General features: G+C 42.5%; 1 protein-coding gene across 1 annotated transcript in view; it reads right to left on the bottom strand.

The window, feature by feature from the left end:
- Nucleotides 1-22,142, bottom strand: part of LOC146708334 (BCL11 transcription factor A-like) — a 32,963-nt gene extending 10,821 nt beyond the window's left edge. Inside the window, exons 1-2 of the mRNA XM_085460171.1 lie at nucleotides 21,791-22,142; nucleotides 18,795-19,187 (exon numbers count right to left, since the gene is read on the bottom strand). Coding sequence (XP_085316297.1) covers nucleotides 18,795-19,187; nucleotides 21,791-21,845 — 448 coding nt within the window. The 5' untranslated portion in view covers nucleotides 21,846-22,142. The remainder of the gene's footprint in view (nucleotides 1-18,794; nucleotides 19,188-21,790) is intronic.
- Nucleotides 22,143-23,204: the final 1,062 nt, after the last annotated feature.

Below are 23,204 nucleotides of genomic sequence, written 5' to 3'. Positions count from 1 at the left end.
AGCAGGAGTATTTTTGGACTCGGGCAATATCCCAGATGGGTGAGAAGTCTCTGAGCACTTCAGAGGGGAAATGTGAAAAGTGTTCTGTCAAAGAAAAGATATGTCTCAATAAATTGCAGCTTAGGGGGAGGATAGCAGAATAAAATAGGCTAACAAAGAGCATAACACAATATATTAGAAATCAGTGGAATACAAAAGATTATTGTAAATACACGAACATTTTTGGGTTATACAACCTTCAACATTCACATGAGCGCATCTCTGTCATTTCTTACAAGCATCATGTGTGTTTCAAGTGCAATGTCAAGATAGCCTTCGTATAACATGAGGCCAGAGCCTGAGCTTCACTATCTCTGCATAGCTCAGCTTATGACAGGCTGCCGTCCCTGCAGAAAGGATGGAAGGGGACCAGGGAGGTCGACTAGCTGCACATTTCTGCATAAATCTCTAGATAGATAGCATCAGGAGAAGAGAAACAGGGGAAGGAGGCAGGCAAGCAGCAAAGGATGATAAGGCCCCCGGGGCAGGGCATTCAACACTGTCAAAACTGTTTCGTCTCCGGCTATTGGATGAGTGGAGCGCGTTATGAGCCTGCATACCATTTGCCAGGACGCGATACGGCTTCACCGGAGCATACAGGCCCCTGTGTCTGACCTCCCCCCCACTACATGTCTTCACAGACATGTAGGAAGATGGACAAAACATCACAAATGCCACATGGAAGCAATTCTGAAGATCTAATGTATGCATACTGAAGTCACGTTACCAAAGAGCTTACAGAAAAGCTCTGATAAACAGAGCTATTGACTACTCTGAGCAATAAGAAGGCAGCATATTGCAAGTTTAAAATTTGGAAACACAAAGTGCAGACCTGAAAAACTGTCTTACTTTAAATAAAGCCTCATATTTGTGTCTTTATGTGCTTTTGCTTCATTTGCTTCTGGGCAGAGCACAGAATGAGCCAGGCTGCAACATCCTTGTATCGTTTATGAAATAGAAATTGTTTAAAGCCAGTTAAGCAGTCTCTATCTACCTATAAAGATACTGAAATCCATAGTAGCTTTAAGAACAGGATGCTCTCTTGCAATAAACACTCATGTTGAATTTCATGGTATTTTATCGTTTGCCTCTATTCCTCTGGAATAGGGACTAGGTTAAGTGAAATGTGTGGATGTATGAGGCAAGATCTGCATTCACTACCATGTACTCCTAGATGGACTTGCACAAACAGCCAAACATAAATAATAAATTAAAAGTCGGGGTAAAACACAAAGCAGATGAAAAATAAACACGAAGTTGGCCTAAGTTTAAGAAGAAGAGAAGTTAAAGAGACTTTCTCTCATCTACAGGCACGGACCTGTAGTCTGTGCATCTCTGGACATCCAAACAGATAAAAACAGCTTCACACACTGTAACACACATACACACAGTGTATCTGTCTGGACTGCGTAAACACTTAAGCCTGTCTAAGGTTGAAGTCATTCCCTTTTTGTCCCTGATGCAGCCTGCATGCTCCTCTTTCCATCACGTTATTTTCTTAACACGCTCTGATGACAGCACTGAAAGAGGTCAGAGCAGGTCTTTCTCTCGCAATCACACACACTCTGTAACCCACCCATAGCTTCTCCCTTGCCCCTTTCAATGCATCTATTAGCTTTTACCTTTGGCCTATATCACACACAGATACTGTAACTCACACACAAGCAAAAAAATTTTCTCTAAATCCTTCTTTTCTTAAACCCCAAGGGACTCTTCACTTATAAACACCTGTGTCTCAAAATACTTCTCATTTTCTTCTCGCATGTATTTTGTGCCAGGTATATCTCAAAATGTATCCGTTCGGCCAGCGTGTGCAAATTTTTTTGACTCTCTGTTACTTTTACTTGACACAAATGAGAAGGATAAACTCTTTGCACTAATACTTCTGTAAAAAAAAAAATCAGCACTGAAGGTGCATTTGTTTAATGGTCTTTGTGGTGGTTTTAGGCTTCAGATGCACTTGGATCAACGGTAATCTATACCAGTACTATATTTTCTTTGCCTTGTGCAAAAGTGGACAGCTTTTAGAAAACACAAAGTTTTGCCTGATGTTGACCTGAGTTGTTTGTTCATAAACACGCTCACAGTAGCCCCAGAAGCTCTCAGGCATGGGTCATCATTTGGATATCAGTGAACAAGGGCTGTTTTAAACATGCAGTTATTTTTCACCCTGTCCTACCACCTCAGGGTGAGAGGACCAGGGCATGTGAGCTTGGGCCAAGCATAGCAGCTCGTTATGCATAGGAGCCTCAAGGCATTGTGGAGGGACATGGCACTTTAAAACAAGAGGGCCAGTGTGTTGGAGTGTCCCGTGGCCTGGAGCTGTGGAGGCTGAGGGTTTAACACGCGTCCCATCTGGTGTGTGTGACTGTGCACACGGTGGTCGAGTGGTTAAGGAAGCATCAATAGCCAGACTCTTTAGATCAAGGGGTGTCTCAGGGTCAGATCTAGCTCACAAATCGATTTTCCTTAGGAAAAAGACACAGTTTAAGTTACAGAATTATTTGATCATTATATTCTGTGATTTTCTTTTTTAATCTTAGCACTTAATTTACCAAGAAGAGCACACTGGAATTGAAGCTTAGGACATGAAGTTCTCTGATCCCATAATAAGGACACAGGCCCTAACAGTGAGACCTCAGTGCCCCAACCAACCACCATCCATTCTTCCAAGCCTCCATTCCCCATTACATTATTAATTCATCAAGGAGAAAACTGTGTTGGGCCATTGCTCTGCCCAGGCGCTTTCCAAATCTTGATTAAAATTGCAAAATGGCCTCCTGTTCAGCCCTAAATTCAGCCCCTTACTACAGAAGCAGGGAGAGACATAAGAGAGCGAAGAAGTGGTCAGAGATCCAATGTGACCTATATATATTTCTTTTTGGGCTCCTTTTCTAGACCTTTACAGCAGGATTGCTCTCACTGTAGTTATTGCAGCTTTATTTGTACATGGTTACCATGTTATTACCATGTTATTACCAAGTTGTAATATGAAGTGTTACGAGAGGTTAATGCCAAAAAGTCACATAACATTTGTTGATTTGTTTTTTATTTATTCATTGTTATTTGGTCTAATGCCTTAAAATAATTTGCCAAATCAGTGATTTGAAGTTTGATTGCACTTCATGCTAAATTATATTTTTTCTCAGCAACACAACTTGGAGGAGAGAAGACTGAGCAGGTTTAAGGCATTCAGTTCATGTACATGTAACGTTTACCATCGATAACAGTCTGTAAGATGGATGGGCCATATGCTTGGCAATAGCAGGCCATGCTTCACACAATTCTTCATCTTCGAGTCTCGCCGTACCAGATTCCTGCCTACTAATTGAAGACATGTGGTCTGATCAGCCACTATAGCAAAGAATGGAAGATAATGGGCCAAACAGTACAGAATGGGACTTACAGATCAGAACGCCAACACCCATAACCAATATTGCTATTGAAGACCAATTTAGCATATATATCAGTGATGGCTTCAGTTTGGCTGCACTGCATGTGCTTTTAAAAGCATGCTTAACACAGGTACAAGTTTTTTGTATTTGTTTTTGTTTTTTCAGCTGTCTTTTCAGTTACGTGCACACTCACACCATCTACCATCACGTGGATCTTTCTGCATATTCTCCCCGGAGGTGTGTCAGATCCTTGCATAGGTCCAAGCTGTAGTGAGCGTGATATTAATTAAGGTAGCCAACCTGTAGGTTCCTTTGTGCCCAGCTGTAAAGCATAAATCAGGCTTTTAACGAGGCTAGGGCCGTAAGATCTCAAACCGTGCTGGAATGCTACCTGTACAGCCATGCCAAAAATCTGTCTGGGTCTAGGGCTCCTATAGATTACTATGTTTATAAGGGGGACTATAGCAACCTACCCTGAGGATGGAAAGAGGGAGAGCAAAGCAGAGGAGCAAAAAGGGAGGGTGGCAAAAGGGGGAAAAGAACTGTTTCTATGAAGTCATCAGCTTTAAGTAAACATGTTGTGTTGGTGGGCAAGTGTGCAAAACATTAATTTACTGTTTTTACAAAGGCTGCGTAAAACCAAAGGTAACCAAGATAAAATAATCCAAGGCAGACTGAGCACATCAGAGAGATAATAGTAGTAACAAGTCCAAATTTCAGCAAGAATAATCTCCAAATAAGCAATCGTATTTTACTTTAAATCTAGTAAAAGATGTCTTCGAAAAATACCAAAATGAGCTTTTACTTCTCAAAAAGAGTTGATAAGCAGGACAGGTGAAGAAAGCCTGTGTGCATTTAGTGACAGAAGGATTTATTCACAAACAGCTGCAGAACAGGACACATGCATGTACAGCTAGCTGGCAGGGAGGCAGGCTGGTTGAGTCCACCTCAAAGCCATTATTTCTTTACAGAAAGGGCCAATGAGCTGAGACATTCCTCAACAGGCAGTGGCAAGACATATTCAAAAAAAAACATAGGAAATATACAAACTCATATACTTGCTGTATGCACACTGCAGAAGCAATGCATTGAACTGTGCTTTCAGGTTATTTTCACATGTATTAGACAGTACAGAAGCACTTCACAGTGCAATGCCTACAATAGAAAGACTTCTTGTAAACATTATATAAATGCATGTGGAAATGCAGACATTTGGATTAATGGCTGATCAGGGGATAGATAGAACTGGCTCCTCAGACTGCACTCTGCAGCACCACCTGAGATTTATGGGCCAGATGTTTGTGCCATTGCTTCTCTAACAGACTATAAAACTTCATTTACAGAAGTTACTACTTGAGTAAAGCATCGCCGGCCAGTTAAAAAATTTGCTATGCTGATACAAACGTCAACTTCAAACAAGTCTTCCTTCCACAGCTTCTTCCGCATGCTACTCATACAATCGCAGAATTTTTTTCTCAATTCTCAGATTCCCGAGATCCACCTTGTCATTTTGAGAAATCATGACAACTGACACAAGGGTCAGCAGACTGGTTGTGTTTCATTCTGAAAAATTAACTTTGTTTGCAGAAGGTTAACCTGCATAGCTCCTCATTCCATACATTTCTAGCTGATATAGTGTAGGCCTATAGAAAATAAAGCCAAGGTGGCTGAGAATGCTTTGCAGATGACCCAAATGCTATCTCATGTACCTTTGACACCGCTGTATAGATATATAAAGACATAAAAAGATATGTTTGCTCATAAAACACATGCCCTTTATTGCTCTCCCCCAGTTTCATCACCTCTACAGTACATGGAGGGGTAGCTGATGAAAAGAGGAATTAAAGGCAATGAGAGAACAAGGATATTATCAGGAGAGGAAGGGGTGTAGTTGAAGGGTGTCAAGAAAGGCATAAAGAGCTGCAAAGAAGAGAAGAATGGAAAAACAAAAGAGTGGTGGACAGCTTTACACTGCAGCACCCCATTCTAGATTACATTAGTGGCAGCTGCTTCCTTTGTGTGGTTTTATGGCCTAGTCCCAAGAAAAAGCTGCTAAAATTTCATTTAATCTGCAGCACAAACTCAAGTGTCTGTCAGCCACTCAAACAAGGGGTCCTAAAAGCACCATGCTCTCATATAACTCCGGCAAAATAACGCTAATAATATCTCTCTCCGTAGCCATACAGGCAGACATTTTGTGTAACCAAAGAGGGCCTGCGTGTGCTGCCCGTGCATGGGAAACTGGCCCACTCTTTCAGTCCAGGGGCAGGCCTTTAATGGTGGGTGAGGGAGCCAGACAACATCCCCCCCCCCCCCCCCTTTATCTTCACCTCCTGTTCATCCTTCCAAAGTCATTAGCTTATGTTAATCACTTAAACTACCAGGAATGACCCCCCAATTTCATTTATACTTAACAGCTTTCATACTCAACAGCAGATGATGACACAGCTGCTACAACCGATTTATTTAGGTAAAATAACTGTACAGACAAGGCTGAATTTTTCGTTAATTTAAATTTACTTCTCATCAAACGTGTGTTATATTCTGTGAGAATAAAAAAAATCATATTTTTGTAACTTAGCTTAGCTAATTTTTTTTATTTATTTTTTTACCATAGCTGTATTATGTAAGGAGAAAGGCTTCTGAATAACTTACGGCAAAAGTTGTCCAATGTCTAAAATAATTAAAATCATGGCTAAAGGAGTTATGACAAATGAAGAGAAATGTGCAAATCCAAATCCAGCGTTATCTATATTTCAGTTATCTCAATATCCTGCTCAAAAAGATCCACAAACCAAATATTTTATTAGCTGTGCTGGCCGGACGCGAGGATGGAGCTTTGACGGCAGTGCTAACTGACAGAATGCAGCAGCACAGGCAGCGGTTAGAGGCAGCTTCCTTCCTGAGCTTTGGGATCACAAAGCGACATGTCCACATGTATATCTTGCCATGTGACACCGCTGCTGAAGCTTAAGGCAAAAAAAAAAAACAGAGAGAGAGAGGGAGGGAAGGAGGGAGGGAGGGAGGGAGGGAGAGGATGAGGAGGAGTTCCCTCCAAGATAAAAAGATTGCAACATTGAAGAGAACTACGAAGATCAGGGAGAAAGAGGTAACTGAGAGGAAAAAAGAAAATACCAAAGTACCAAGCGTACTGGAGATGGAGTACTCCTCTCCATCTGTTTAAATGAGGTGGCTCTCAGTCTCACTTGCACATTGCTCATCCACTCAGGTTTGACGGGATGTTTTTGGTATTTGTTAAGCTTGATTGAGTTTGAGGAAACTTTTCAAAACAAGTACACGCCCCAGTTTATCCTTCAAGCTGGGCTCTTCCAGCTGCCTGGGAGCTTTATGGTCCTGCGCAGTATCTTTGCTGTTCTTAGGACTCTCTCTTCTGGACAGAGATAGATAGATAGATAGATAGATAGATAGATAGATAGATAGATAGATAGATAGATAGATAGATAGATAGATAGATAGATAGATAGATAGATAGATAGATAGATAGATAGATAGATAGATAGATAGATAGATAGATAGATAGATAGATAGATAGATATGAGCAAGATTTGCAATTATCTTCTCATCTTAGTTTCTCCAAGAAAGCTGTAAATATATTTTCTTTAAGCCCATGCATCCTCTACTGAGACTGCTCAGTTAATCAAAGTGACATTAAGCAGGAAGTTGTGCGCTCAAGACTGATTGCTGAATTTAACATTATTTGCTTGGCCAAGGCTACAAAAGCACTTTGAAACCACTGACAGCAATTTAATTCATATGCTGGCTCAAAAAATATGTTAATGGCCATTCAGTCTTACCTTTTCAACTTAAAGCAGTATTTACAGAAACCAAGTAAAATGAGAGAGAAAGAGAAAAGAAAGCTACACCGACACAAATGAGTGTTAATGAAGACATAGTAAAGCTGTAGGGGGGGGGGGGGGGGGGGGGAGGCGGAAGAGATCGGCGAGGGCAAATTAACCTTTTTAATTGGAGAGTGGTAGCCCTCTTTGGACCCTGCAGTTGGATCCAGAGTGCTGACAGATGATGAGAGGGAAATGGCAGGCCTATTACAGGCAATCTGGCCCTGCAACTTGGCAGACCAATGCAGTACCAGAGCCTGGGGAGAACAGGGCATGTCCAGCACAGAAAGCACTGCCAGACCGTTCACCAGCAGAGAAGGGCTTGCCTCAATAAAGGTATAAAAAGGGAATAGTTATCTTGGCACTTTGAGCTGTGGGGCAAAAGGTTGTCATAAGGGAATCTAGTTTCTTGTCTGATAACAAAATACTACCTGGTCAAGAAAACGGAGAAGGGCTTTGCTTTAATGAAAGAGAACCAGTTTGACAGGTCTCAGAGAAGAGAAGGGCCTGAGTCGGAGGCGTGTGTGTGTGTTTGTGTGTGTGGTGGAGGGTGTAAAAAAATGCACACTGAAAAATTCACACAACATTTGTGTTCGCCTGACTTTGTTCTCGTGCACACAAATTTTCAAACCCACTACTTCTGTCCTGTGTTCACATAGGAGCCAGATGCAAGAGAAAAACATCAGCGAGGATAACTTCCTGACTGTCTGTGTGTCTGGATGCGAGAAGCATGTTTATGTCTGGGGATACAAGGAAAACAAACATCAAGGTCAGAGAAGCTGGAGTCTGTCCAAGCAATAGATAGCCCCTTCTTAACAGGGCTGAAGGCTTGCTTTAACATACACCCCCAGGGAGACACCAGGATTTAGACCCTTAAGCAGGATTTCATATAGAATATCTGGACTCCTATACCGTTAGAATTATTTGCCAAGTTGAATACTTTTTACATGACATATGAGAGACACTCGTAGGTCCTGACTCATTGTCTTGCTTCCCAGCAGATAGTTGAGGTAAACATAATCCTGACGCCTAGTCTTCAAGGCTGACCCCATTAGAGAGGTGCCCATTGACATCTCTAGGTCATCACCTTTAAAAATGACCAATCTTTGTCTCTCCTCCTCCATCCCACCTTTTTGTCCCATTTTGTCCATCCCTGAGTCTTCAAATTATCCGTTTCTGTTTTCTTGTCCATCTATCTTGAATTATGTATTCCAATGCATTTCAAACAAGATGCACATCATCCACACCCATCCAAAGGATGAATTAAAGCCTCACAGTCTTTAGATGTCTTTATGTATGCTTACTCAAGTTATGGCCATCTCTCAGCATCTGCTTGAATCTCATGCACACAAACACTCACAAATTTCTCCATCACTCAGTCTTTCTGGATGTCTGTGTCCACACACACATACACACACAAATACATACACATACAAATACCAGACACATGGCCGAAGAGAGCAGGCTACCATCTGGGAGTAGTGGCCGGCTTTGTCTGAGGGGGTGAAAGCGCCAATAAGACTCCCCTTTAACACACACACACACACACACACACACATACACACACACACATTAACCATACACACAACCCTTGCAGCAGCCCCCATCACCCTCCCCATCCAACTGCTCTAAGTGTGAGAGCTCTTCTCATACAATCTGCACATATACATATGCAAATTTGCAGGGGGCATTATAAAAACAGCCATCATCTCTCTCTCCCACACACACACACACACACACACACACGCACACATATAAAAGCAAGATATTTTTTTGGCCTCAGCACCAAAGTAGCCACACAAGATTTTTGGGAAAGAAAACATGTTTCTAAGAAATAGAGCAATAGCTTGAAGGCTGAAAGTAAAGGGGGAAGATAAAAAGAAGAACCTTCTTTATAAATAACAAACTAATGTGGGCATGTGTGAAATACATGCAAATAGGATTGCACACATTTACATGTAGACAATTAAGTGCATACACTCACAGTCATGCAAATATATATTATCCACATTTTTCCTGCAGCATGCATGTGATGGGTACGTATAATCACATCTATTGTCCTTATATTAAAACATCACACTTGTCTATTTTTGGATTCGAATGTGAACTTGTTTATAAAATCATTGCATTTATAGTCATCAACTGTTTCTAAACTTGGGGGGAAAAAATCAAAGAGATTACTGCAATTAAGATAAGATAAGAAAATCTGCACTTGAACTTTAAAGATTTTCCCTGGTGTCCATTTGTCATAATCAAATAACAAAAGGCTCTGAGCGAGAACAGAAGAAGAGAAGAAGAAGTGAGGGAGAGAAAGTCAGGCATCAGGTAAAAAAAAAAAAGAGTGGCAGACACCTGCAAGGCTAGCTAAAAAGGTGACACCTAATCCACTCCTTTTCTTAAACATCCCCACGTCTTCACAACCAACCTTTCACACAAGTATCACACCTTTTAAAAAAGTCAGTTTTCTCACCTTAGCATTACGCACTTCTGCTTGAGTCATAACCCCACTTTTCACTTAAAATTATGAGTATGCGAGCGGCCAAAAATGTAAACATCTTGTCAATCACAGAAGCAATTTTATTAAAATCATAAATATTCTAAAGAGGGAGGCTCTGTTTTTTTCAAAACCTGCAATCATAAAGTGACAAAAATGTGGCATCCGAGAATTCCTTAGATGTTCGTGATGTGACAGAGCCTTCTGATCTGCCACGCTGAGGGAAGGTTTGTGTGTGAGCTGAGAACATTTGAAGTAGAATCGCGAACAGCTTGCTCTCAAAACTCGAGGGACACATCCGAGTCATAATTAGGAGAGAAGTTGCGTCCACATTTTTTACAGCTCACACAGACAAACACGTTCATCAACGCCGACACATACAGTATGCTATATGGAATATGGCTGCAACTGACACAGGCGGTTTTTTGCCCACACAGCACAACAGTCCATTATGTGCATTTTCCACATCAAATTCTTTCCCCCAATCTCGTGTTTGCCGTCATGTTTTCAGTACACAATAGCAGCAGTGGTGTTAAGCTAATGTTGCCCCATCAAGAGGAGAGCACCAACAACAACCAAACACTTTTCTCTCCTCTTCCCACCCTGTTTGCGACCGGATCCATTCGTCTCTCGCTTTGTTCCCACGCTCCCCCGCTTCTTTTTTCTCTCCTCTGCATTGTCCTGTGCCCTCAGGTTAGAGGTTCTCTCTGTTCCTTCCACTAAAGCCTGGAAAACAGAGGAGGAGGACGAGGATAGAGAGAGAAGAGGAGGGCTGAGCAACAAGGCCCGTCCGTCTGCCTCCTTCGGCCTGGCTGACTAACCGGTCTGAACTGGTTCTGACATAGGTGAACCAGAGACGTGTCCTGTTTCGCCTCTGGACAAAAAAGAACCATGGTGGCATTCCATCCACAGTGAGCAGGTACCAGGAAAGTGTACATCTGTCTATGTGTGTGCATGTGTGAATATATGTGCATGTGTGTCTGTCTCCCAAGACCTTTGAGGCCTGGACCATTGCCAAGTTCATCTGTTAATGGACAGCTACTAGGAAAGCTCCCCCCCCTCCCCTCCACCCCTCCTCCCTCCTCTCTGTCTCTCCAGCAGCCGTGCCTGCTCACGACCCCCCCTTAACCTCCCCAACCCCCATGCAGGCCTGCTCAGACACTAGCCCGGCCCGCAATCTCCCCTCTTCGTTCCCCTGAAAGCTATATCATTCTCTTTCTCCCTCTCCTGCTCACTGCCCCCCAATACTATGTGCGTCTCCTATTCAAGATAAACAGAGTGCTTCAAGTTCAGGGGACACCCTGGGACCCTTTAACAAAGCCATCTATCATGCTGTCTGCCCAAGCCTCCTTTGGACATACTGGGCCTTGCTGCTGCTCCTGCTGATGCTGTTATGTCTCTCTCTCACATGTGAATGAGACTATGAACATCCGTATGCTGCATATAAACCATCCAGGCAGCCTATTAACTCTAACTAGGAACTTGCTATAGCTGATCCAGATCTTGATCATTTCTGTAATGTGTTTGGGGCTCCTCCACAACCACGGCAAAGACAAACTGACAGCTTGCTCACCCACCCATCCAAAATGAGACAAACTCCCAATAAAAGGCATGCCACAGAGCGCACACATGTAAGCCACTTTCTCAACACACCTTGGAGACAGACATTGCTGACCTCTCTCTGATTCCCCTTAAGTCAAACTGTGGGACGATTAACCAAACTGTCAACAGCTTAATAGTCTGGGAATAAGAGACTGACAGTAGGCCTCGAAGCTCTGTGTAAACACTATGGAGATTATGAATGGTACATGAGAGGGAGAAAAAGAGAGCGAGGGGAGAGAGAAGAAGAATCATAACTGAATGAAAGTATCCCTCTTCACACAAGCAATATTTTATGGATCAAAATATCTGGGTGGTCTGTCATACAGAAAAATGCAGTGACATGACTTTTCCATTTGTAATTATATTCTCTGCTTTTTTTGCTATAAATACAGTTGGAAGCAACAATTGTGAAACTGTAGCAGCAAGGAGCGAAAAAGGAAAATAAGGTTATAATTACTTTAATTTGATTATTTTTTTTTTGCTTCATGTCCAGTAAACCACCTCTACAAGCTCTAAATGAGATATTTGGATTAGTTTAGCTCCTGAAGTGCTAGTGAGGACTGTGTTAGAAATATTTTCAAGTTAAGATGCATTATTTTATTTTATTTTATTTTTTTAAGCTGCTGTGACCGGAGCTGGGCAATCAACACAGTTGAGATATTCAAATCGTGGTCACAGAAACACTTCTGCATTTTATTTCTGTCTTCCTGCCTCGTTTACTCCCTCTCTTACACATCTTTCTGTTTGTTCTCATTTATTTTTCCAACAAACAGTCACAGCAGCGGCCCCGAAAGCCCAGCAGCTGCTGTCCTCTTTAGCCTTCTAGAGAGGTGGACTGGCCTGCAGGTTTTAGAGTGCTAAATTATCCATTAGATGTTATCAAGTTGTAGCAGGCTGATGCCATTCTGCTAGGAACCATCAATCTTTCATGAGTCCCAGACACAACGTGCATTGGGATGCACTATCAGAATCTCTCCGCTCCCAACACAGCACCCCTCCCTATCCAGCTGCACGCAAACATGGGTACATACACATAGTAAAGTTGACATCCACACACAGAGTCAACAAATACGCATGCTGACATAAATGCAGTGAGGTACACACTCTTGCACTCAAGCTCTGCAGAAACAAGCACGATGGAGCTTGCTTAGGGAACATCCAATTCTACAGCTTTTACATTTCTTTTTCTTTTTTTTTTTGCCCCCTTCTAGCTCACCCCACTTTCCCCCCGAAACAACACTTTGAGCCAAGCCTCAAAATTTACGCTGCCTAAACCGTGTTTCACCACCCTTCGCACTAGGTTCCCTTGCACTCTCTTCTTATATTTTCTCATCTCTCTCTCCCCCTCCCTCCGATTCTTGCTGTGGCCTGGCAGGCAGGCAGGGCAGACATGTTCAGAATGTGCTTCGGTAATGGGCTAATCAAAAATGCAAAACAATTGGCAATTACCGTGCAGGGCCCTAATGGTCATTAGAATTTACAACAAGGTAATGAACTGAGAGTCAGCTCAGTCCATGCATATTCATAAAGCAATCAGGCCTTTGAAGATTAAAGAAGCGCTTCAAATTTAAATGAGGGCGCCAGCATGTTATCAGTGAGATTCAGCCTGCAAAAGTAAAGGGTGCCTGGGACAGGAGTGTGCATTTATGAGTGTGCGTACATGCGTGTGTCTGTGTGGAATGATGGCTGGGGGTCAGTTGTGGAAGTATGTGTGTGCATGCATGCATCCGTGCATAAGTGATCACCTTGTGTGCATCACTCTCATTTGTGTGCAAGCTTGTGCTCGTATGCTTGTGTGCAAAGCAAACTGCAGTGTGCCGATACCACCTTACAGCCTAAATTTAATCTAATGACTAAATCAAGATACTCTCAAAAGTAAATGAATTAACTATCTTCTGAATGTTTAAAAGATCTGGGATTTGAATCTAAGATGAAATGTATGGTTAATTTGAGCTATTAGGAGGCAATGCATTTCTGAGCACCCACCAAGGAATATACCAAGAATAAAGGTTGGGAATTTTCACGAGTGCAGCATCAGACAGAAAGGCCCTGTGTCCTGTAACTTTGTGGTTGAGATGAGGTGGGCAAGACTGAGGTGTCCGCAACCATCCAACCAAGTTCAAATGTACAAATAGATACACACACACCAACAGACTCACAGTTCTGACAAGTCAGTACTGTCACTGAAACCTGTAGTGAGCCAGACTGTGGAGGAAGAAACTAGATAGTGACCAGGATCAGTGGGATCAGACTAACACAATGTCCTTGTCACTGTGGCTCTCCCATGGCCTCAGAATTATCACCTTCAGTTGGAGAAAGACAAAGCAACCATCCAACAGCACTACACCCTTAAATGCTACAGTCACAAAAGGAATATCAGAGGTTGAGATGACATTCTGCATAGAGATAGAAGCTGTGATAGTGTGTTACTCTTAGAGATACAAAATTTCCAAATCTGGTTCGGTTTCAGTGACCTAAATAAAGACTTACAGGATTATGACAAAATGGGTATTTTTTTTAGGAAAATATCAAAGGGAAAATTACTTTGTCAAATCTGCTCCCATTCTCACCTCAAACTAACCTGCCTACTTCCTAAAATACTACTTCTCTCCTCTCTGCTCTCATCTGCCACTTCCTGAGCAACAGCTGTATCAAAGACACTTTTTCTTCTCTGTTTCTGTTCTGTCTAAAAATAAAGTCATTAACCTGCAGGTGGTGAAGCCGGCGGCTGGCATGACAGGCCCTGATGCTGTCAGATGCCCTCTGACCCCGTGATGTGACTGCCTGCCACAGTATTGACAGGACAGCAGCAAGACATGCTTATTTCTGAGGATACTTTCTCATCCAGCATGACGTGGCTGTAGACAAACAAGAATGTTTCTGTTGTATAGCTTTGTTTGACAGTGGGTAAAGGGGATGGATGGAGGCAGTGTATGTGTGAGTGTTTATGTCTGCCTCACTCTGCAGCCAAATCTGCGAGAGTGAGAATGAGCTCTAGAGTGGACGTTGGAAGGCTTTAAGAGGTGCAGACACACTAATGTAGCCAAAACTTTCAGTTTCCACTCCCCCAAGACAAACTACTGGAGCGATGTGTGGAGAGAGGCTGTGAGCGAGGGAGGGAGAGAAAGAGATAGGGACAGAGAGGAAAGGCTAAGCGGAAGAGAGTGGGAGGGACAGAGGGGAGGGGGGTAAAATAAGGATCATATGTTTCTGACAGATCTCATCAACTCACAACACATCATGGGGCCTCTACCGTAACACATTTATTACAGACAAAACACAGGTTCACAGGAGGGGGTTTACACTGTATGTGTGCACTGTAGCATATGTGTGCATCTTTAAAGGAGGCGTGTGCACTGTTGTGTTCATAGAACAGGTGTGTATGCATCTGTGGGTGCGTGCATGCATTTGTGGGAGCCTATTTTTGAATGTTCACATGCATGTTTGTGTGTGTAGGTGTGTGTGTGTGTGTGTGCATATTTCAGCTAGCCTCCACCTGAATGGCCCGAGGCTGTGATGCCGGAGTTGTTAGAAGACAAACAGAGGCACAGGAAGTCCAAGCCAGGATGCCCTGAGGACAGCACGCACAATCTACTGCATACCTGCTCTTAACTTCACACACTCCCACTGTCAGTCATAGCCACCACCTCACCATACGTTTTGCCTCCTAAACCCACAAAACAGACACACCTCCTCTAACTCCCTCTTAGACACACACATTTAGGCCCGGCCTGTCCCTCAGGCCCACTGCTGTGTGCCAAGTCTGGCCTGGCATAGTCCTCAGAGGGGTGTCCTCAGGCAAGGCTTGCCAAGTCAAAGACTCTTTCATGTTCAGCCTGCACGCCCAGGGTAGTAAAGCTACAAACAGCAAGACACACACACTTTTACACACACACGGAAACCTATAAACATTTTAAGTGGTCAAAACCACACTTATACACACATAAATGTACACATTTACACGTACATTAGTTTCACAGCATCCGCACTCAAGATGTAAACACTCAGTAGACTTGAATACAGCCAGAACCACTAACATTTAATCCAACAACAAAGGCTGACGAATTTCCACTGACAACATTTGTGGGTGTTTAGAGCTTGGCTTCAGCATACAAAAATGTCCTCCATGAAAAATTCATCCTAAAAACCACTCCTGTTCACCTTCATTAAAACGTAGTGGAGCCCACTGCCAAAAATAGGACTGATTTTATCACAGCCCAAAGCGACTGTAGGATCAAATTAGAGTCACTTTTTACAGACAATGGAGTCCTTATGTTAAAATATTAGCTGGTGTCCAATCATTGCAGCAGCACGCATCTTTGCCTTTTCAGTATCAATTAAAGTGATCACCCAAACAAAAGCACCGGATATAAACTTGCACAGTGACCCATATGTCTGCTGACGCATATGCACACTGGACACAGGAAAAGATATCGCTACCAAGGAGCCCCCCACCCCCACCCCCCACCGCCGCCACTAATGCACAATCTCCACGCACTGCCCAGCCCCCCAGTTCTGCATGACAGGCACCCTGTGTGTATATGTATTTGCTTGGTGAAGGAGGGGATATTGGAGAAAGGTGGCACAATGCCAATATGGAGCCTGCTAAATACCTTTGTCTCCACAACACACGGGGAGAAACAGGACAGGCAAGCTGCTGCAAGAAAATGCTCCACAGCCACAGAGGTGTTGCAAGAAATGCTTCTCTGTTGTTTGAATGTTTTCTTCCTCATAGAGAAAAAAGGGTGAAAGGTGGCTGCCGTAATTGACTCAGTATCGATTCAGAGTCCAGGTTACAATGGAGGCAGGGCGCTGGAAAGAAGCTGAAGTGTGAGATGGTGGTCGATTTCCACAGTTGCAGTGGCCTCATTAACACACGTGGCTACACTGGTGAGAATTCAAAAGGGTGCTAATGCTGGGATGGATAAATACAGGGCAGAACAATGTAGTAATAATACCTCAAAAAATGTGGTACAAAATTCATGCAATCTTTTCTTGTAATTTCTTGTAAATAGGTCAAGAAGAAGACAATATGCACTGTGGTTGTGTATCTAATTTATAAAGACTAGACTCTAATTTATTTATTGTGCTAATAACAATTGCGTTTACTCCATGAAATAATTAATGTAAATGAAAACTTTGAATCCACTTTACCGGTTTGTCTCTTTAATAGCAATTTTATGCTGGGAAATAAAAGCAGCTTTATACGCTGCAATCACATTTGCTTGAGAAGCCATCATCTGCTCTATTTCTGGGACAACCGTGGTCTGTAGACAAGCTACGATGTCTCTATGCATATCTTTAATTGTTTATCATGCAAATGACGGTACGCAGGCTGCTCTGCCCTCGTCTAACACCTCAGAGCCCCAGACTGCAGACCCAAACCCCAGCTGCAGTCATGAGACTCCCAGACGGCCTCAGCTGTCCTGTAGAGACAGACTGAGGGGCACAGCTTCATCTCGAGCTATCGGTCTATTACGTACTGCCCCTAATTCCTCAGCCCTCACCCTTCTCATATCCCCCCACCTACAAGTTCAGCCATTCTGGGTGTCAGCACCCTTTAGTCAAGCAGCAACTTTCCTTAACCTAGCCAGAGCCGCTGCCTTCGCAAACTGCTGTCCATATGGAAATCCGTCCGTGTCAAGTGATATTTCAGGAGTGGGGTGGAGATTGGAAGGGTCACTTTCATTTGAATGATGCAGGGGAGCAAGATGCAGGGAAATCTTTAAGGGTGTAATTCATCATACACTCGCCTGGATTGGACTGGGCTTGAGGCATGTGTAGGAACAGTATATATTGAGATGCCTCAGCTCAGTGTCAGCCTCTAACTGAGCAGGGTAAGAGAACATGGCAGCTAGCATATGGAGTATGGGGTGGCGCGCTGGCACTGCCAGTCTGTATCCATCAATCTTGGACAAAAAAAAAAGCGGTGGGACGAGGCCGTCTTATATGCAATGCATATATAACTGATATGATGTCCTGCACAGACTCTGCAGCACAGACTGTTAATTTTGACCTCAGATTTTATAACAGGATGATAACAAAAGGTGAGGTGAGGCGTCACAACAGGATGCAATCTTGCACCACATACAGTCAATTTAACCTATTCATTATTAACCCAAGGAAATCCTGACTGTTACACAATGTCCAAAGAAATGAGACCTATAAATAAAGCTCTTCGCACAGTGTTAGTGACCTCATGATATCATGTGAACTCCATTGCACGATGATCCAAGTGAGCAAGGAAAGGCGTGTTCGAACAGCTGACAAGGCCAAGAGGCATGTCAGAAGAATGTGTGTTTTTTGAGCATGTGTGCGTCCATCCCAGTTTGTGAGAAAGATTTTCAACAAACCGCACACTAATGAACAGTGGTTATTCTGTATGGCAGAGTGCTAAAACATTGACAACAAGTAACAGTAGCCCTTTACAATGCCATCTGCAAAGCTGAAGCGCTGACTAATACAGCACAGTAGTGCTCATTATTGAAAACTACCCTCTATGCATTCAGCCTGAATTGGCTTCAAATTCAATCACAACTGCCCAGGCAATCAGCGCAGTCTGGCACATGCTATCAGATCTGTTAAAGGAAATGAATAAACATCAAAATGGGCTGGTCAAAATCAAACTCCACTCTATAAAACCAGTCATAAGGGACCCATGCTTGTTTGCACAGCAACTCGTGTTTTCACAACAGCCTCATTTAGCCCCAGTGGACAACCAACAAACCAACTAGCTGCCTTAAGAAGTCCTTAATTACTCAAATCAAGAAAAACACTGACAATTAGTGGCTGTAGTGTTCCTCAAATAAACAGTTCTTCCTTGACAGATCAACGTAATTACATTCTTTCCTATCTCTTTAATTTTAGAATCACAGTGAGCTTCAGCAGGCGCATATTTGAGGGTACAAGAGATATGGCAGTGTAATAAGCCAGGCAGGGATAGAGATACATCTCTCGCGACCACATGAGAGAGAATGTGAAGTCCAAAGGATCTGAGCACATCTGTGATGCAGCAACAAACCAAAAGAAACTGATCTCTTCTTTCTCTGTCTTTTTATAATCTGTTTCTTTGTCTGTCTCCATGCGTCTTTTTCGGTGCCTTTTATCAATATCCTTATTAATCTTCATGTGTATTCATGACTCTACTGAGGGAAATTCGCAACTCCTAAATGTAGCAGCAGACATTTCGCCGTCAGGTTACGTTGATTGGACACATCCTCACTACTAGAAGGGAAATTTCAGCGAGTATTTGTTGTCTTCTGTGATAAACTGCCTATGAACATCAAAAGTGTGACCCACTCCACAAAATCTAGAGCTTCAAGACTCTATTCACACTTGAATGCAAATTTCTCCTGCTCATCTGTTTACTCTTGCATGGCAGCCATGTTAAGCTTCCAGTGTGTTTACCTGTCATATTCTCCTGCTTAGGGATTATTCCTTGCAAGGGTGCAGATAAACAATCCTCATCCTGCGGTGACACCTGAACAGCCACCTCGACAGGTTGACGCACCCTCCTTTGGTGCTGATGTTGGGTCCGCGAGTGTGATGAGGATGTGGAAAGAGGAGAGGCGAGTGGGGAGGATGGTGGCCTGTCCAGAGGTTTGTCCACACAGAGGCTACCGTGGCACTGCCTCCGTTTGTGTTCAATGAAAAGCAGGATGTCAGCTAAGGGGAAGCGAGAGTGGCACTGGCCGCAGGTCAGCAGGTCCTGGTCCCCTTTTAGGGGCTCGCCCTGAGCCACTCCCAGGCTGGGGGAGTCCTGAGAGTCTTCTTCTGGTAAAACACCTGAGAGCGGCTCAGCTGGATAAGGAAAAGAAGAAAGACAGTTGTGACATGTAGTGAAGCGAGAATTGATATTTTTCTGAGTTTACATACACTGTTATTATATTTTCTTGTAAAGGAATAAGGCCGAGGAGTATATGTGCAGATGGGATTTTTAGGAAAGAAAGAAGGCAGAAAGGAAGAAAGAGCACACAGACAGCTTCGATAAGGACTGACATGTTCAGCTCGCAGGCAGCAGTCAAACGATTAAGTTGCTTGACCCTCTTTATTGTGCTGCCAATCTCGCTTTTTTAATGAACCTAACACCTCTGAGAATCAAAAAATAGATTCTAATTTGAGTTCAAGATGATTGGACCCCATTTCGTTAAAAGTGCTGGGATCTCGTGAACCAAGGTTAGACATTGAGGGGTTGGATGTGGAGTAGGTCCCTGAAGTAGAGCGAGAGAAAGAGAGAGAGAGAGAGAGTGAGCAGAGAGAGCATTTTAAAAGAAGTCATCTAGCCACATGGTAAACGACACTTGGCGCCCCGACTGGGATGTTGAGATAAGATGTGATGAATTCTTGCCGCCGGTTCAAGCTTTAATTCTATATCAGGTCAGATGAGAAGGTGGTGAGGGACTATGCAAGATAGGCCCTGTTACTTGTATGTTGAGTTGCATTAAAGATGAGGGAATTCACCCCTATTTTACTTATCTTAACCAGCTTATGCCATGGACACATACAAGGTGTATGAGATTGGTTTAGGTGGAAAGATTTTCTTCAAACCAAATAATCTCATTCTGATGTCAAGCAAGAGTGATGTGAATAACTTTGAAAGCTAAAATATAATGTGTTTTTTTTTCCTGATATCACACTGTGCTAGAATTTAAAGTAGTTTAGGCGAAGGTTTCCCACTGGGTTACAGCAGCAGGTCTCTTCCACTATCAGAAAAATCATTAGGTCTTTTTTTACTGTTTTAGAGTATTATGACTCCCTGTAATACCGGCAGATCATTCATTGTATTCTACAGTCCCTCGTTGAAAACACCAAAGGGATTATTTTCATTTTAAAATAAATGCAAAAATTAAAAGGAAGTGCCTACTTAAATTTCTAATGGTGCCTTTTTGCAACACAAAAGCTGACAATTAGCACTAGAACAGAATTTTGCAGTGTTTTCATGCAGTCTTATTTATTTTGCAATAATTAAAAAAAAAACAATTAATATTCCAAAGTAAATTAAACAGATTTGGGTCATAACCAATAACAGAATTATACTGGTCAAAAGCAAAATCTTCATGTCATTAAACAAAAGCATATTTATACTCTTTGGTCATTTTTTCTTCATAATTTAAGGTCTGTAACTGTTTCTTTGTAAACACTTTATTTCTGGATCCTCTTTGAATGTGGGGAATATTGTACCTTTAGTGTACCTTTAGAAAAAATATGAATACATTCAAGAGAACATAAAATATGTAATAACCTACTGCTGCTGAACCGATCCTGTGCATGAGCTTGGTCAAGCAGGACAGGATAAAGTGGATCAAGTTCAAGTTCACGAGTGGCCTGTAGGACTACAATCAAATTGCGCCCCCCACTGGCAACCCATCTGACAGCTTTAGAATAAATGTTGCCAGAGCATAATTTGTTTCAGCGGCAATAAGAAGAGCATGCAGAAATATATACAAGAATAAAGATAAAAGAAAAGCACAGGTTGTTCATTTCGATCTCTAACTTACACTTAAACAGCCTATCTAGTCTGGAAACGTCTCCGCATTTACTGACGCGCGAAGAGTGCATTGATAAAGCAATATACTGATAAAGCTCTTAACCGACGAATGGAGCGAAATAATTCTTCGGCAAACAACAATTGGTCTAAACTGTGCGAAGAATGTGACATTCAATCAAAATCAATGCCCTGCAGTTTTACACGCGCGTAAAACAACTGTCCTTCTTTTCTCTTCCTTCATCTCAAAACAGTGTCGCGCACGGAGATTTCTGCGTATTTATGCAATTTATGGATACAAATGGATTGGATATGCCGTGTTTAAACGCCAGCGGTGAAAAAATTGTTGCAAAGAAACTGCATTCCTTGTAGGTAACGCACACGAGGTCTTTGCGCTTCGGACAAGTGTGTGTGTGTGTCTGTGTGTGTGTGTGTGTGTGTGTGTAAACACCACTTCCCTGTGTCCAAACCAACTAGGACCTTTGTAAATGCATTTTTACAGTTAAAAAGGACCTGCACTGTAGTAGTGCTGTGGCTTCAAAAGGTGCACATGGAAACTTAAGTGAATGGCAGCAGTTGTAACTCTGTGCCGCCTTCAGATAGGCAAAGGTCTCTGGCCATAAAGCTCATGCATGCCCTTTAATGGCGAAAGAAACCTTGAAGGCTGTGTTATACAACGCGTTAACCAACACAAGTTGAGCTTCCCTGTCACGCTGCTCCAAAACTTCCTATAGAAGACCTCGTGATGATTATAAAGATAACCTGTAGTCTTGGATATGTTTGCGATTTGTCATTTTAGTCAGGACAGCGGTGGACGTATCCTAAGTATTAAAAGAAAGTTGCCGTATACAGAAAAAGATGGGTCACCGAGAGGAAAAACCAATGAAATTAAGTCGAAATGCAATGTATCTCCACTTACGCGAAAACTCCCGTTTGCTCAAGTGCTGGGGTTTGCCCTGCTTGCGGCGAGACATGTTGGTTTAGTGACGGATTTTCAGCTGAGTTCACATTGGGAAATCCTTTCCTACAAGGTAAACTCCAAATGAAATATCTTCATTGATGCGTCTGACAGCCAACAAGGGAAAAAAAAAAGCAATGAGCTGCTGATCATACAGAGGGTGAGGAGTAGTGCGGTGCGGGCTGTGCGGAGCTCTTCATGACTTTTTTGCAAAGAGAGAGTGATGGGGGTATAGTGAAGCCCCCTGCGCTGCAAGTTCAAGTGCGGACGTGACGTTCTGCGAACTTGAACGTCAGGCGCTGGACGAACTGAGACATACAAAACATGGGCAGGGCGAAGGCGGCCAGTGGGAGGGGGACAAGTCATAATAAAAGCCAATGGACACTCATTATGGACTACCTATGGAAGAGAAGAGAAAAAAGGGAGACCCCGAAGACACCAATGGACGAAGGGGATCAAGGGGGCTGGGCTAAGAGGGAGAGCGAGGGAGAGAAAGAGAGACACTGTTTTACAAGGAAAGCAGTAAAAAGCGCGTGAACCAAAGAGCGTATGTAACAAGGATGTAGTGGTGGATAAACCCAGCTCTTGCACTCGTGTTTATTAGTTGTTGTTGGGGGGTTTTTTTCAAGCCACTATGAATATGCAGTCTTTATGCAAATTTACAGTGCAGACTGGAAATGTCATTAACACTGAATAAAGTGTTTTTATTTCAGTCGGCCTTCTTGAGCTAAAGTAATTGAAATGTTATTCTCCGACAGGATGAACTAAACTCTGTTTTTTGTTGTTGTTGCTGAATTTGTTTAATTTGTTTGCTTTCTTGAGAAGTGGTGATAGACCGGCCATTCTCTCTGGGCTTTTGCCTTGTATACAGGGAAACCTAAAGTTAACTACCTGCAATTAAAATAATGTGAAATGAGATTCATAAATAGTTTTATATAATATACTTAAATATAAGAATATATTTAGATATAATGTACTCGTTTTGTTTCGATGGTGGACGTGTAAAAGATAAAGAAAGGGAAAAAAGATATTAGAGTTAGAGTGTAACGTGCTTTGATTTACAAAACAATTTGTAATCTGTCAGCTTGTGTAATGCACCTGAGCCTGTATTCCAAAACTGAAGAGAAACGTGGATTTAACTCTTATCCACTCCAAAGGTCTAATTTATGTTACAGGTAAGCAACATTTCAGTAAAGCATTCTGAAATACTTAACAACAACAACAACAACAACAAAAACAAAATAAATAAATAAATAAATAAATAAATAAAGTAATATTATGCATTCCAGACCTAATGGAATTTTATAACTCACCGATAAAACTTAAGTCTCAGCTTCATTCATTCAGCTGTTGCATTTAAATATTGGGCCCATTC

This window comes from Copadichromis virginalis, linkage group LG6 (assembly GCF_057382275.1).
Source record: "Copadichromis virginalis isolate Kocher_CV1m ecotype Utaka linkage group LG6, C_Virginalis_male_GT1.1, whole genome shotgun sequence".
NCBI lineage: Eukaryota > Metazoa > Chordata > Actinopteri > Cichliformes > Cichlidae > Copadichromis > Copadichromis virginalis.
Note: the sequence above shows the minus strand (reverse complement) of the source record. Positions and strands in the feature narration are given on the sequence as shown.